Source organism: Rhinolophus sinicus, linkage group LG03 (assembly GCF_036562045.2).
Source record: "Rhinolophus sinicus isolate RSC01 linkage group LG03, ASM3656204v1, whole genome shotgun sequence".
NCBI classification, from domain to species: Eukaryota; Metazoa; Chordata; class Mammalia; order Chiroptera; family Rhinolophidae; genus Rhinolophus; species Rhinolophus sinicus.
Genome location: NC_133753.1, coordinates 198,962,755 through 198,978,519, shown reverse-complemented (window position 1 = coordinate 198,978,519; position 15,765 = coordinate 198,962,755). Strand labels below are relative to the sequence as shown.

Genomic DNA, 15,765 nt, shown 5'->3' with positions numbered 1-15,765 from the left:
GAGCTATTCAGTGCCCAGAGCTCAGGCCGGGAGGGGTCCAGATGGCTCCGAGCTAAATGTGAACAGGGCCGTGTGCTGCTCCCTGGGCCCAGGGCTCCAACTCGAGTCCCTAGACTGGGGTGGGGGCAGGGGTACCCCAGCACCCGGCCTGTTGGCAGAGAGCTGGAGAGAGAGACCCCTCCTGGCCCCCTCCTCCAAGTGGGAGCATGTGGCTGGAGGGGGTGGCAGGGGGCTGTGAGGGTCCTGGGGACTAGCATCCTACAGAGCCAGGCAGGGCCCTCCACATGGCCATTTTGCCCCGGGTCGCACCTCCCCGGGAGCCTGGCTGTCTGAGTGCACTTGGGGGTGGGGGCGGCTTACCTGTGCCCATGACGTCTGCGTTTGCACAGGGGGAGGGCCGGCCAGCGCCTGCAGATAAGGCATTAACAGTCTGTGCCCTCCAGATCTGCTGACACTTCCTCTCGGCCCAGGTGCTTGGGGTGAGGTGCCAAAGGTTCCCTATAAAAGTGCTGGGGCTCTGTCTGTGTCCACTCACCCGTCAGCACCGGGCCTGTGGTGCTGAGAGGACCAACCCCCACCGCCACCATGGTGAGGCTCGTGCTGCCCAACCCGGGCCTGGAGGACCGAATCCCGTCCCTGAGCGAGCTGGACGTCATTGAGAAGGAGGAGGCCAGCTCGCGGCCCAAGTGGGACAACAAGGCTCAGTACATGCTCACCTGCGTGGGCTTCTGCGTGGGCCTGGGCAACGTGTGGCGCTTCCCCTACCTGTGCCAGAGCCACGGAGGAGGTAGGCTGGGGCGGGGTGGGCAGAGGCCAGGGCAAACGAATGATGGCCCCCAGGGCCAGGCACCCCACTCACCGAGGGGAGGAATTTGGAGGGTAAGGGGCTGTGGGCAGGACAGCACTCGCTCGCGCCCTCCAGCTCTCGCCTGCCCACTTGAGCCCCCCGAGGGCAGGGCTGGAGAATGGTCACTCTGCTCCTGGTTCACCCAGTGCCCAGTCCCACACGTCCAAGTGCCTGGGTGTCGGGGAGGCCACTGTGCTCCAGGATCCAGGAGCCCTGCCCTGTTCCCAGAGGACAGATGTGATCTGGTCATGGCAGGACAGAGAGGGAATGGCTGCTTCTCTGGGCAGGATCCCTCCTCTGAGAGAGGAAGGTGCCAGCATGAGGGGCAGTAAGAGCAGGGACAAGTCCCAACCACACAGGGGGCCCAGGGCCCTGAGGCACAGAGGAGGGAGCTGGGCCAGGAGTGGCTGATCCACAGAGAGACAGGTGGCAGGCTCTTAACCGATGGGCACACACCAGAGATGGGAAAGCCACATCCCCCACCAAACATGGCCTGTCCTGCTGCCTCCAGAGGCCTCTGGGAGCCTTGGCTGGAGCCCAGGAGTCTCCTTCCCCAGGGCTGAGGCTGTCCCCTCTCTCCCAGCCTCAGAGCCTCCACTGGGGGGCAGGTGCTGGGTCTCAGTCCCCATGATCTTACCCCTTCACCACCTTCCAGGTGCCAACGAGGGCACACCCTCAGCCTAGTTCCCTCAGCCCCACACCTCTTCATGGCTTCTGCCCCCCAGCGCCCCAGACTTGAAAGGGGGTCTGGGAGAGGCTGCAGAGCTGGCTGGATGCCCTGGGGACGGGCTTGTTTCTGGTTCTGTGGGCTGTGGAATAACCTCCTTTGAAAGAACAAGGCTCTAGGGATGTGAGTTAGTTTCAACCTTTGTGACAGAAAAGTAAGAAAGCAGACGTGGTCGTCCCTGGGTCACCTTTGTGACACCCCCATGGCTAAGGACTCGAGTTTCTGAATGGCTCGGAGGGTCTGTCTTAACACAGTTCTGTTCTAGCTGCAGCCACTTCTGTGCCAGTGGGGGTGGGCAGGGGATTCTAGGGGCCCGGTGAGGTCACCCAGCAGTAGAGTAACAGACAGTCCCTGAGGCCAGGCTGCCCCTTCCCTCTGGAAGGTCCAGGTCACCTTCCCCACCCCATCAGGGCCTCTCTGGGGCCAGGGTGCCAGCATTTACTTCCTTCCAAAGGGAAGCTCAGTTGAGCAAAAGGGAGGCTATCGCAGCCCAGCCCTTACCCCGCCCCTGCCCCCCCACACTGGGCCCTGGTGGGTTGGGAGGGATGCCCAGGACCTCACTGAAATCCACTTTAAAGTCTTCAGCTCTGATCAGAGCTGAGCACCTGGCCTCCAAGCCCAGGAGACAATGGTGAGGACAATGGAAAGGCTTGGCGGTGACTCTTCAGGAGTGACATTTCCCACCCCTGCACCCCCACCGATGGGGGAGGGAGTGACTGAGTAACTTGGAGAGAGTGATGGATCTGAGGACTGATGACCACTCCTGATTTGGTGAAAATTTAATTTGCCTTCAATTATTTGCAGGAGTTCTGGGTAATTTGAAAAGTAAGACAAATCATCACTTACTTTGTGTTTAGCTTTGTACTGTGACAAGAAGAAAATGCAGAAAAGTAGAGAGAACTACAGAGAAGCCTTGCCCCCAGGACAGAGGAGCTGTCAGCAGCATTTTGCTGTGTTTGGTGTGGGGGTGCTGGTGGGGCGTGTGCACACACAAACCCCTGCGTGTTGCATGCCATTGAGCGATGTGTTGTCACAAGAAGGCCCCACTTTCTGGGTCTCAGGTGGGGCATCTTTGTGACCAGGGGTGGCCCCAGGTGCCCTCTGCCTGCATCACCTCTGCCTGCCTCGGGTTTGTGTGTTTGCCTTTGGCAAACAGCAGAGCACAGTAACCTCGGGCAGAATCTGTCTCTGGGCCACACGAGAGGAGACATGCACATATTTATCATGGGCACAGGTGTCATGTGATGGCGTCCATTTGGACTGCGTGTGGCAGAGACAGCCCAGGCAAGGGGCGAGCGTTGTCCATGTCCAGCCTTCAGGGAACAAGAAAGGGACTAAGGGACACACGGCCCCTGCGTGATTGTGGGGAGACGTGGGCTCACAGGGCCCTTTTTCTGAAGAAGGGCCTTTCAGAAGCTGAGTTGGGATCAGAGCCCACGTCTTGCCGCAGCCCTCTCACCTGTGCACCTTCTGGGTTCAGTGTCCCTCCCGCCTGTGAAATGGAAGGTGATGCAGAGTTGTGAGCTGAAGGCTGTACCACCAGCCCTGCTGTCCAGCTCACAGACAGGGAAGGGGGCTGTGTGCAAAAGACTGAAACCCAGGAGGCTAGGCAGAGGCAGGACTCTCCCCGCTGAGGGAGGCGGCCATACAACAGCCAGGTCCTGGTGACTGGACGGTCCCCGGCCAAGAGTTCTGGACCAGCACCTGGCAAAGTGCGTTCATGGCGCATCTGCCCAGGACCTCTCCATATGTGCCCACCGCCCCGTCTGCTCAGTGACACCACCCCGACGCATGGCGTCCCCTTAACCCCATCTCACCCCCACTTCTGAGCCACAGCACACGCAGGAGAGATGGTGTGCGGGCTGGGGGAGCCGCAGGCGGCAGCGCTGCCCCCTCAGCACAGCGCTGCCCATGGCCTCCCCAGCCTGGTCCCTGGGGCCACATTCTTCTCCGGGTCCTGGCCCTGCAGCCACATAGTCAGCACACCTTCCTGGAGCCTTTGCTCTGTGCCACACACGGCCCATGCAGGAGAGACTGTGGACAGAAGGCTCAGACTTGCCCTCCTCCCCGCCTCCTCCCCACCTTGTTTCCTGAATCCTCAGAGAAAAAGAAAGAGAGCTACGTTTCCATGCAAGTGCATCGTTCTCCTGCGGGTTCTGTCCACCTGTGTCTGCATGTGTGTCCATCGGTGTGCAAACGCACACGAGCACACCCATGCAGACAGGAGCCCTGTCAGGCGCCACCTTGTCTACCTGGCAGGCACGTGGCAGTCGTCCCTCGCTGGGGCCTGCAGCCCTGCCTCCTCTGTGCCCCCCCCCACACCTCCCACAGTGACAAGTAGCTGGGGTTTGAAGAAGGAAGCTTCATATCCCAGGGGCTCTACTTGTAAAGAAAAGCAAGAAAGCAGACATGGCAGAAAAGTAAGGCATTGCTTGGGTCTCTTGAGGGAGAAAAAGGCTAAGACCCTGCTCATCCTTGCAAAGAACAAGACATGAATGCATGTCCCATGCCAGGTGCTGCCCTGGGCGTCAGGTGCCAAGCACACAGACCCCACTGGCCCCACAGGATGGCCCCACAACATGGGGACACGGGAGGGCTCACTGAGCCCAGGCCCATTTTGGGGGGTGCAGTGGGCATGTGCTGGTCCCACCATCCCACCCTCTCTCATCACTGGCTGTGGTGCCTGCTCAGAGCTCAGCCTGACACTCGGCAGCAGAGGCTTCCGGGAGCAGCGGCTGTCCAAGCGGGGTTTTCAAGGATGATGAAGAGTTTCCTGATGGAGGAGGGGCCGGGGGACCTGCGGGTAAAAGTGACATCACGGGGGCAGGGGAAGGATACAAGGACATTTGGGAACCACAGATTTGATTTCTTCTTGGTAGTTTTGCCCCAACGATTTTCACATCAAGCTCCTGAGAAAACGTTAGAGGCAAATCTTTCCTTGTTTTAACTCTACCCTCCCTGACACCGTGACCCCTATTGGGCCCTGCCCATGACCCTGCAGCCCCAGCTGGACCCTCGGTGCAGGGCAGCTCCCCATTCCCCCTCCCCAGGGGATCCAGCTGCTTGCTTTTCATGTCATTGTCACCTTGGGTTCCCCATCCCCTGTGAGTGAAGATTCCACTGCTGTCCCTGCCTCCCCGGCTGGATTTCAAGCCCACAGTGAAGTCGCCACAGCCTGTGCCCAGTGCGTGGACACCCTCCCTAATCCCCAGAAGCAGGCTTGGTCTTGGGAGGACAGCAGACAAACTGACCGCGGTCCTAAGCAGCAGAAAAAGTCCCCCATAAAACAGTGTCGATGGCTGTCACGGGTGGTGGCGGCGTGTCCGTGACGGTGTCCTAAGTTTGTATTTGTGACAGAATTCTTCAGGTATTTCCTACCAGCACTTGTGTCCCCAGAGGGGGCCTCCTGCTGTGTGCCTGCCCTGCATGACGCCCTGCTGCTTCTCCCTGCCAGGAGCGTTCATGATCCCTTTCCTCATCCTGCTGGTCTTGGAGGGCGTCCCCTTGCTCTACCTGGAGTTTGCCATCGGGCAGCGGCTGCGCAAAGGCAGCGTGGGCGTCTGGAGCTCCATCCACCCAACCCTGAAGGGCGTAGGTGTGTATCTGGGCCCACGCGGGGGGACCCTGCCCGCGTCTGCTGTGGGAGCAGCATGCTCCTCCCTTCTCGCCTGCCTCTGTTTCCGGGGGGCTAACTGCCCCCAGCCTTCTGCAAACTCTTCCTTGTAATATCAGGGAGGTGGCAGTGGCAGGGTCCAGGCTGGGGCTACTCTTGGCATCCAGGGACCAGCTGGGCAGCCGAGGCTGTCCCCCGATGGATGCCCAGAGCCTGGGAGGCTGTAGACATGGGGAGAACAGTGTCCCCCCATTGCTGCTCATTGCAGGGCTCAGCGAGCGCCTGAGGGATCACCCTCCTGCTCTCTAGGACGCTCCGTCCACTGGTCCACTGGCTCCCCCAGTCGGCCCCCAGCAGTGCCCCTCCCCCAGCGTACCCCCAGTGATGCCCGAGCCCGACAGCCCCCACTGCTGTGTCGTTGCCCCAGGCATTGCGTCCATGTTCGTGTCCTTCATGGTGGGTCTCTACTACAACACCATCATCGCCTGGGTCATGTGGTACTTCTTCAACTCCTTCCAGGACCCCCTGCCATGGAGCGAGTGTCCGCTCAACGCCAACCGGACAGGTGAGCCCGGGCGGGGCGGGGCGGGGCCGCCGGCTGTGTGAGCGCCACTGCACCTTTGAGCTGCACACCGATACTTCATAAATGGTCGCTCTCCGATGTCCCCAAATGCAGATGGTTGTGGCTCAGGTTGGAAAAACCAGAGCACATTTAAGGCAATAGGGAATTGAAAAAGAAAAAAATGATCATGCCAGAGAAAAGCCCTTAAGGCAGGTGCTTCTGCCTCCGTAGGAACGGTGCTGGCTGAGGTCGGGTGAAGGAAAGGCGGGAGCAGCCCTCTGGGAAGCAGGCTGTGGGCGGCCCTGACGTCACCCAGGGCGGTGGCCTGACCCCCATTGTCCTCCCCACCGAATCCCCCGGGGTCTCCTTCTCTGCAGTCACCAGTGTGTGACTGCCAGTGCAGGCTGTGTGTGTGTGTGTGTGTGTGTGTGCTCGCTCATGTGCACGTGCACATGTCAGGCTGTGTGTCTCTGTGTGTGCGTGTGTGCCTTATGGGTATGCACATATATGTGCCGTGTACACACACACGTGTCAGGGTGTATGCACGTGAGTGTGCATGTGTGCCTTATGGGTATGCACATATATGTGCCATGTGCACACACGTGTCAGGGTGTGCACACGTGAGTGTGGATTGTGCCTTATGGGTGTGCACATATATGTGCCGTGTACACACACACACACGTGTCAGGTGTGTGCACGTGAGTGTGCATGTGTGCCTTATGGGTATGCACACATATGTGACATGTACATGCACACGTGTCTGTGGGTGTGTGCCCGTGGGTGTGCAGGTTCACCTGTGTAGGTGTGTGCATACATGTCTGTGTGCCTGTGTGTGCCCATGTGCACGTGTGCACTATTGTCCCTGGTGTCAGTGAGTCGGGAGCACGGCCCCTATTTCCTGCAGCTGTGCTGTCTGTCCCCTCCTTGGTCCCCATGCTCTGTGACCCAGACTGACATGTGAGAGCACCCCCTGCAGGCTACGTGGAGGAGTGCACCCTCAGCACGCCAGTGGACTACTTCTGGTACCGGGAGACCCTCAACATCTCTGACGCCATCAGCAACTCGGGCTCCGTGCAGTGGTGGGTCCTGCTCTGCCTGACCTGCGCGTGGAGCGTCCTGTACGTGTGTGTCATCCGCGGCATAGAGACCACGGGCAAGGTGCGGGCCAGGCTGAGGGGCTTGCGGGGCATAGGTGCGTGTCCGGGCCCTGAGCTGGCTGCCCCTTCATCAGCTCGCAGGGTCACGTTCCCATGTGCCGTCTGTCTGGGAAGGGCCTCTGCTGGCACCAGCTTGGCTCCAGGGACTCGTGCGGGCTCTCAAACATGCGATTAGAAAGCTGCATGCTGGACTGGTCCACAGTCGCCTAATGGAGGCAACTGAATAACCATCATTACAAACACAACAGTGGGAAACTGGGGGCTGCCTCTCCCTGCCTGGGAAGCTGCGTGACCAGCCCTGGCTCCTCGTGAGCCCTGTCGCCCCTTCATCTCACACCGCCCTGTCCCCAGGCCGTGTACATCACATCAACGCTGCCTTATGTCGTCCTGACCATCTTCCTCATCCGAGGCCTGACACTGAAGGGAGCCACCAATGGTATCGTCTTCCTGTTCACGCCCAATGTGAGTCTCCCGCTGTCCACCCCCAGGTGTCAGGCTCCCTGCCCAAGCCCAGCCTGGCCAGTCCCAGGGCCCCTGGACGCATGCATGCGGGGCCTGCAGGGACTGCGTGTGGCCTGAGGGCAGCCGCGTCCGCGTCGTCAGCGGCCACCTTCAGCAGCTGTTGTCTTGCCTGACCACCCGCCCAGCAGCTCTCGTGTCTCCCTTGGACCAGTGCCGTGTCCCTGGGGCACGTGGCTGAGGGTCTGTGTTCTGCCGCAGGTCACGGAGCTGGCCAACCCGGTGACCTGGCTGGACGCGGGGGCCCAGGTCTTCTACTCCTTCTCACTGGCCTTTGGGGGGCTCATCTCCTTTTCCAGCTACAACTCCGTGCAGTGAGTGCAGGCGGGGGTCCTGGGCGGGGTCCTGGGCGGGGTCCTGGGCGGGGTCCTGGGCGGGGCACCGGGCTCCGCGCTGAGGCCGACGGGGGTCTGGGCCGTGTTACATGCCAGGTGCCTTGGTCCTGGCGATGGGGGCTCCGCTGTGCCCCTTGCCCCCTCCCCCTCCCCGGTTACCCCTCGCAATCCAGGACGCCAGGTGCCCAGCCCCCACGACCCACCCAGACCAACACAGGCCTCAGAGGAACGCAGTGGTGTCGGTCCATCTCTGCGAACATTATGGAGCACCTACTGTGTGCCCTGCCTGCCGCACGATGATCTGTCCTCCTGGGGCCTGTGGCTGTGGCCTGGCTGGGACACAAGCAAGTGGACTAAGCGGGAGACGAGGGGATGGGGCCCGGCGGGCCCCTCGGGCAGGGTGGGCAGGTCCAGGAGGTGCAATGTGAGCAAAGACTCGCACATGGAGGGTGAGTCAGATGCCCTTCTGGCTGCTGGCCGTGGGGGACTGATTTCTCCACGTCCTCGGGACACTTGTTAATATCTGACTTTTTCGATTCTGGCCATCCTGGTGGGTGGCATATGGAGTCTGCTGTGATTTGATTTGAGTTTCCCCGAGGGCTAAGGGACTGGGCTTCTGCTGGAAGCATCTGGAAGGGTGGTGTTAGTTTTAATAGTGGGGCGGGTGGGAGAGCTGCCAGGCCGGGTTGGGGACATCAGGGATTGTGTTCTGGACACGCTGAGCTGGGGAAGCCTTTGAACTCCAGGAGAAGGCAGGGAGCCCTCAGCTGGGAGGAGACAGGCCCCTCAGGGGGTCAGAGGACGTACAGTGGGGCAGGGGAGGGGCATGGCCAGGTAGGGTGGGGACCTGGCCAGCTGAGGCTGAGGACTCGCTCACTGGGCCCAGAGCAGCTGCCAGCCAAGCAAATGTGCACACAGGGCACTCCCAGCCCACCTTTGGGGGTTGAAGGCTGCTCTAGGGGTCCACAGAGTTTTGGGTGGTCTCTTCACAGCTGGCATTGTGAAGTGGTGAGAAGGGCAGGAGTGAGGACCACTGACTGTGGGCACAGGGCTTGGGGACAGCTCTCTGGTCACCTCTTGCTGGGTGCCAGTCGGGATGGACAGGTGGGCTGCCTGTACCCCAGCAGCCCAGACTCAGTCCTGTGCTGACCCGGCCGGGCTGGTGGACACAGCGTCCCTGGCCTGTGGTGACCTGAAGCCGTGTTTGTCCGCAGCAACAATTGTGAGATGGATGCGATAATCGTGTCCGTCATCAATGGCTTCACGTCCGTGTACGCAGCCACCGTGGTCTACTCCATCATCGGCTTCCGTGCCACCGAGCGCTTTGATGACTGCTTCAGCAAGTAAGTCCCGGCCCAGCCCACACCCTCCTCCAAGGAGCCTACCGGGCCTGCACCACCCAGGGCATCAGCCTCGCTGTCTTTCCAGGAATATCCTGACGCTCATCAATGGGTTCGACCTGCCCGAGGGCAACGTCACCCAGGAGAACTTCGCGGAAATGCAGCAGTGGTACAATGCCACCGACCCCATCACCTTTGCGACACTCAAGTTCCAGACCTGTGACATGACCTCCTTTCTGTCGGAGGTGAGTCCCTCCGGGGCGGCACAGGCACGGAGGGAAGACCCCATTGGGTGCCGAGCTCCCCAGGAGCCCAGTTCCCACAGGCCTGTCCCCTCCCCCGCAGGCCTGCCCGCCTCTCACCCTCCTGCCCCTGGGGGTCCTGGGCGCCTGGGCTGGGGTACCAGCATCTACCTGGCCACAACACCCCACGTCCAGATCCCAAGTGAAGGCCAGGCGGGGACGGGGGCTGTCGCCAGCCTGGCCGCCTCCATGGCCTCATGTCAAACGCACGAGGACGCCCCACGGTCCATTGTTAACATAATTCCTCCCGTGAAAAACTCAGAGTCATTGTGACTGTACTTTTGAAATGACTTGGGACCTGGTGGCACACTTTATGTCAGGCTGGCTGACGTGCGGCATTGTCACAGTGCCAAGGAACATGTAACCTACACACCATCGTCTGAGGCACGAATGCTTTTGAACACCAGCTCTAAGGGTTAGTGATGCTTACAAACCACGGCGCTCGACAGACCAGCGTTTACTAATTTTTGTTGTGCAATTTCCTTATTTGGAGCCATCCAGTACTTGGGGCATGTTAAGCGGTCTAGGGCCTGACGCCGTTTTTCCAGTGGCCATAATAACGCAGCCACACCAGGAGCGAGGTTCAGAGAAGCCATCGAAGGGTTCTCTGAGCACCACCTTCCCGCCGCCGTGCAGGTTGGAAGGGCAGGCAGCCGACACACAGGGTGTACAGTTCGAATCCCTTTCATATCGAGGTACAAGCACATTCCTTGCTCAGGGCAGTTTGCTGAGGGTCATAAGTGAGCAATTCTGTGCAGCATCCAGAAGTTTCCAGCAGCAGTCAGGCCCCGCCTCCCGGCCCCCCAGGCCACTACTCAGCTGCTCCTGTCCCCATGGTTGTGCCTTCTCTAGATGTTTCATGAAAAGAGGGCCATGCCCTTGGTGGCCTGTGCTGCCCTCCCTCGGCCTCGCCACTGCAGATTGCTAAGGTGTTGTGTGGTCAGCCCCTCACTCCTCTGTGAGGCGGCCATTCTTGTGTGGGCCCCGCTGTTTTTCACATGTCCTCTTCAAGTCCCCACGGGCCTGCACAGAGCTCAGTCCGTGAGTGGAAGGGGTGGACACTTTTGTAAATGCTGTGACATGGCCTTGGGGCCCCTGACTTCTATGGAACCCCAACCTCCCAGGTCAAAGCGGGAGACCACTTCCCCTCAGACTTCCTCTCCAGAGGGGAACACTGGCTGCCAGGAGGGGACCTGGTGCTGGAGGTCACTGACACTTGTGGGCTGGATAAAGTGGCCCGGGGTCAGCCCTGGGGCTGATGTCCTGTGAGCCCGTCTGTCACACGCCTGCCCTATGGCCCGCTGTGACACACGAATGGGCCGCATGCCCAGGGCAGCCACCAAGGGCACTCACTCTGACCCTACTGAAGTCACTTAGCGCTCCGAGCCTGGCCACGTGGGTGCAACTCAAGAATCGTCCTGGGGTCTGAGCAGCGTGTGCTGCTGGCCTGTGTGACTGTAAAACAGCTCAGCTTTTAAAAGTACAGTTCGGTCTCAAAGACAAGATCTGGTTATTTCGCAAAATGACTCAAATGAGCCAGACGCCTGAAGGTGTGGGCAAGACGTGGCGAGCCGACCGAGGCCGGGGGCCCTGGCAGCGTGTGCTGTGCGTGGCTGACACGTGTGCTTGCTGCGCAGGGTGTGGAGGGCACGGGGCTGGCGTTCATCGTCTTCACGGAGGCCATCACCAAGATGCCGGTGTCCCCGCTGTGGGCCGTGCTCTTCTTCATCATGCTGTTCTGCCTGGGCCTGTCCTCCATGTTTGGGAACATGGAGGGTGTGGTCGTGCCCCTGCAGGACCTCAAAGTCATCCCCAAAAAGTGGCCCAAGGAGGTGCTCACAGGTAGGTGGGCGCGGCCGGGTGGGCAGGCGGCGAGGACGGGCGTCAGGGGCCCTGGGGGAGGCGCCGCCCGGAGCCCGGTCCACACCAGCTGCCCCTCTGCCCGTCCGCAGGCCTCATCTGCTTGGGGTGCTACTTTCTTGCCTTCATCTTCACGTTGAACTCTGGCCAGTACTGGCTCTCGCTGCTGGACAACTATGCCGGCTCCATCCCCCTGCTTGTCATTGCCTTCTGTGAGATGTTTGCTGTGGTCTACGTGTACGGGGTGGACAGGTAGGGGGAGGCTGAGGCCCAGGCGGGAGGGAGACCGGGGTGGACAGGTAGGGGGAGGCTGAGGCCCAGGCGGGAGGGAGACCGGGGTGGACAGGTAGGGGGAGGCTGAGGCCCAGGCGGGAGGGAGACCGGGGTGGACAGGTAGGGGGGAGGCTGAGGCCCAGGCGGGAGGGAGACCGGGGTGGACAGGTAGGGGGGAGGCTGAGGCCCAGGCGGGAGGGAGACCGGGGTGGACAGGTAGGGGGGAGGCTGAGGCCCAGGCGGGAGGGAGACCGGGGTGGACAGGTAGGGGGAGGCTGAGGCCCAGGCGGGAGGGAGACCGGGGTGGACAGGTAGGGGGGAGGCTGAAGCCCAGGCGGGAGGGAGACCGGGGCACGCAGCCGCTCCAACTGCTCCGGGAAACTGCCACGCTGGGATTAGCCGTGCCATGTCCGGGCCGGGGCGGAGGACAGGTGCGCTGACGTAGGCGGTTGGGAGTATTTCCCTTGTTTGGACGGCAGGGGTGGGTGCGGGTCGGGCGCCTGGATGGACGCTGTGGAGAGAACATGGATCCCGGAAGGATGCCCATCCAGAGCACCCCAGATGCTCCCCCTCCGGCTTCTAGATGCTTCCAGATGCAGCACCCAGATTAAGCTCAGACATAAGAAGACTGCATAGTCTCAGGGCAGGAGAACAAAATCATCACCACAAGTGAAATTACAGCCACCTCTGATCTGATCGCATGATTTAAAAAAAGTTATAGCCAAAGTGTCATAAGCAGAGTCAAAAGAGCAGTGAACTAGAAGGACAGTGGCAGTGCGAGGAGGTGAAACGCTCGTGCACCAAGAGGCGCTCGGCGGACAGACAGGGACCAGACATGAGCAGAAGGCCCAGGAGCACCCTGGGCTGGGGAGTGGGCAGGAGAGGCGCGGGCCAGGAGTGACGGGCGGGGGCGTGAGCTGTGGGCAGGGGGAGCTGGGTGCTTTTTGTCAACATGGGTCCATACCCGGGGAGCCCTGTGGTGGGGACGCTCTGGGCCTTTCTAAGGGGCGAACGGCCCCGCAGCCAGAGACTCAGATGAGGACAGGGAGGACCCTTTTCAGCGTCCCCTCGGCCAAACTCTCAGGGCATTGCCCGTTGTCAAGATGGGGGTCCAGAAAATGGCACCGCGTCCTTGGCAGGAGCTGGACGTGCCACAACCTCAGGAATAACGCCGGTGCCGTTACCATGAGACATGCCTGCGCCCTCAGCCCACCCTGTTCTGTGTCACCAAGACACACATGTGCAAGGGCCACACGGCGTGAACAGCTGAGATGGCAGCTGTAGGCAGACCCCCTGGCCGTGACACCAGCTGATGTTGCCCTGTGCCTGGTGGTGGGTGTGAAGCAGATGTGACCGTCCTAATGAGTGCAGGTCCATCTGTGAACGGGACACTTGCTACTGGGGTTCCCATGTAACGCTGCCTCAAGGAGGTTACATGAGTGGGAGGTGGAGAGCCAGGAGTGGCCGCGAGCAGAAGACACTCATCACCACGCTCCCAGGACTTGCTGGGGACAAAGCCTGGGCACCTCTACTTTTCCCGAGTGTCCTCAGGGCTCACCAGCGGTCCTGGACAGCTCATGTTTACATTCTGGCCACTCCGTTCTGATTTCTACAGACAGTAAACTCATTTGTGCAGAAGAGAGTCTGGTACAGGATGACAGGACGTGGTGGGGCCTCCAAGGTCAGGGCTGCTGACCCCTGTTTGCTCCCAGGTCGGAGCGCTGGGCTGGGGCTGAGGGGCGAGGCTTCCAGAGGCTTGTGCTGTGGCCACGGGCCTTCCCAGGGGAGGCGCGTCTTTGTCCAGAAGGACGGCTAGCACTGAGATGACAGAAAGCCAGGGTGCCGTGTTGCAGGGCAGCGACTGTCCGATGCGGAATGGTTGGCCCACCTTCCGCCTTGATGGGATGAAAGGCCTGTGTTCCCACCGGGTGACGGCTCCCTTCTGGCCTCTGCTTCCAGGTTCAATAAGGACATCGAGTTTATGATTGGCCACAAGCCCAACATCTTCTGGCAGATCACGTGGAGAGTGGTCAGCCCGCTGCTCATGTTGGTCATCCTGCTGTTCTTCCTCGTGGTGCAGGTCAACCAGAAGCTCATGTACAGCGTCTGGGACCCTGCCTATGTGAGTGTGCGGGGCCGCCGCATGGGGAGGGTGGGTCGTGCCCCTGGGAGGAGGTGTGTGGGGCTGGGGAACCTGGGCTCTCCCTCCCCTCCCCCACAAGGCCAGGAGGTGAGCATCTAGGCAGAAAGGGGCATTGTGCCCCCTGAAAGAGACCCCTCTGGCTGCATTTGTGTCTGTTCAGCCTGCGGTCACTCTCTCCCCAGGAGGAATTTCCCAAATCCCATAAGGTTTCGTACCCAGACTGGGCATATGGCGTGGTGGTCATCGTGGCTGGGGTGCCATGCCTCACCATCCCCGGCTTCGCCATCTACAAGTTCCTCAGGAACCGCCTCCAGAAGCCAGAACAGCAGCAGGGGCTGGTCAGCACACTGTCCACAGCCTCCGTGAACGGGGACCTGAAGTACTGAGCAGCCCTGCCCACGGCTGCTCGTGTGCATGTATATACACAAGTGTGAGCGTGAGTGTGCACTGGGTGAGTGTACATGTGAGAGCATATGTGCACGCTGGTGAGTGTGTATATACCTGAGGGCGTGTACAAGTGTGCACTGACATGTGTGAGCGTGTGTGATTGTGCACGTGGGTGTGTATATGCATGTGTGAATGTGCATGTGTGTATACATGTGTGCATACATACGTCTGCATGCATGTTATATATATACATGCAAGTTATATGTGCATGTATGTGTACACATGAGTGTATTGTGTATACTATATGCTTGCACATGTGTGTACATGTCCTTGTGTGCACATGCATACAGGCATATGTGAACACCTGTGTATACATGCATGTCTGTATACACATGTCTGTGTGTATATACACGGGTGCGGGTATGTGTATTTATAAATGCATATGCATGTGTATACATGTGTCATGTGGTATATACATGTGTGTATGTATGTGTGTGCATGTGTCATGCTCATGTGTATTTATGTACACATGTGTATGGAATGTACGTGTATGCACATGTGTGTGCACATGTGTATGCATGTGCATATGCGTGTTACCCACAGCACACGCCTGCCACCTGGGGGCTGGCTGCCCCCTTGCTGTGCTGGGTCATGTGCTCCGGTCTTGCCGTGCCCTCCGGGGAGCAGTCAGAAGCTACAGCAGGAAGGCCACAGCTGCCGTGCTCGTCCCGTGGAGAGGGGAGCACTGTGTTGTGCTGGCTCCTTGGACTAGTCCGCTGCTCCCCAGCCCTCCCCCTCGCTGGTGAGCCCTTGACCTAGGAACTTCTGCTGGTTGCATCAGGCGTCTGACCCCACGAGGAGAAGCCCCATCTACAAGAGGCCACAAGCCCCTCGGCCGCTGACCTGGGAAAGCCTGGCCAGTCCTGGGCCCTGCCGTCCACCAGCGGCAGGTTCCCCAGTCTTGGCAGTGGTCTGGATTAATGACTGCTAACCTGTTTAATCATTGCTTCTGGCTGCCACAAATAGATGACAGTTAAATAAAACTCAACTTGGCATAATTTAAGGCTGAAACACCCTTTGTGTTTTTTTGAAGAAGGCATTAACTGTGTGAATTTTTAGCCAGATGTTGGAAAAGACAAGTTATAGGGTAACTCAGCCTTGGTCAGTGGGGTGGAGGACAGTCCATGTGTACTGAGCGATGCTGGGGACTGAGAAAGCCCTGGATGACCTCCACTGGGTGACACTCAGTGATGGCCGGTGTCAGCTCTTCTGCTGTCACAGGAAGGGTCATTTCCTGGGAGGCAACACCAACCTCAGCCAGTTACTTGGCACTTGGGGTGTTTATTTCAATGAACTGGTCACCTCCACATTCCATGGCAACATCTACAAGTTTTAGTTACACTGGGCTTTCTGCGAATTCTCCCGGCAGGGATGGGAGACCCGAGTGGAGGTGGGGTCCTGGCACCACATCTGTCTGTCCACATGTAGACGCCACACCACACTCTCCCCTCGCCCCGTACCTACCTCCCATCCAACGGTGCGCACAGACCTCAGCCCCAAACCCTCGGCGTGTCTAGAGTGCGTTTCCATTGCCCACTGGTCACCTGGATGCCGTGATGGGCAGAAACCTCTGAAGACAGAGTGGGAGGCGGCATACAGCCCTCCCCCTGGGGCCATGACCACCTGTCCACACCCAGCAT

At 59.9% G+C, this 15,765-nt stretch overlaps 1 protein-coding gene across 1 annotated transcript; it reads left to right on the top strand.

Annotated features, from left to right (window-relative positions):
• Window positions 1-466: 466 nt before the first annotated feature.
• Window positions 467-15,128, top strand: SLC6A19 (solute carrier family 6 member 19). The gene is made up of 12 exons (XM_019744619.2): window positions 467-787; window positions 5,029-5,169; window positions 5,615-5,752; window positions 6,726-6,907; window positions 7,258-7,368; window positions 7,627-7,739; window positions 8,975-9,103; window positions 9,189-9,345; window positions 11,040-11,244; window positions 11,355-11,514; window positions 13,495-13,657; window positions 13,861-15,128. Exons 1-12 carry the CDS (start codon window positions 586-588, stop codon window positions 14,062-14,064), a joined length of 1,905 nt encoding a protein of 634 aa, XP_019600178.2. The 5' UTR covers window positions 467-585; the 3' UTR covers window positions 14,065-15,128.
• Window positions 15,129-15,765: the final 637 nt, after the last annotated feature.

Coding starts and splice junctions, on each gene's coding strand:
- SLC6A19 (XM_019744619.2), top strand. CDS start 586: ATGGTGAGGCTCGTGCTGCCCAACCCGGGCCTGGAGGACCGAATCCCG. Junction 7,369..7,626: donor TCTTCCTGTTCACGCCCAAT/GTGAGTCTCCCG, acceptor GTTCTGCCGCAG/GTCACGGAGCTGGCCAACCC. Junction 9,346..11,039: donor TGACCTCCTTTCTGTCGGAG/GTGAGTCCCTCC, acceptor CTTGCTGCGCAG/GGTGTGGAGGGCACGGGGCT.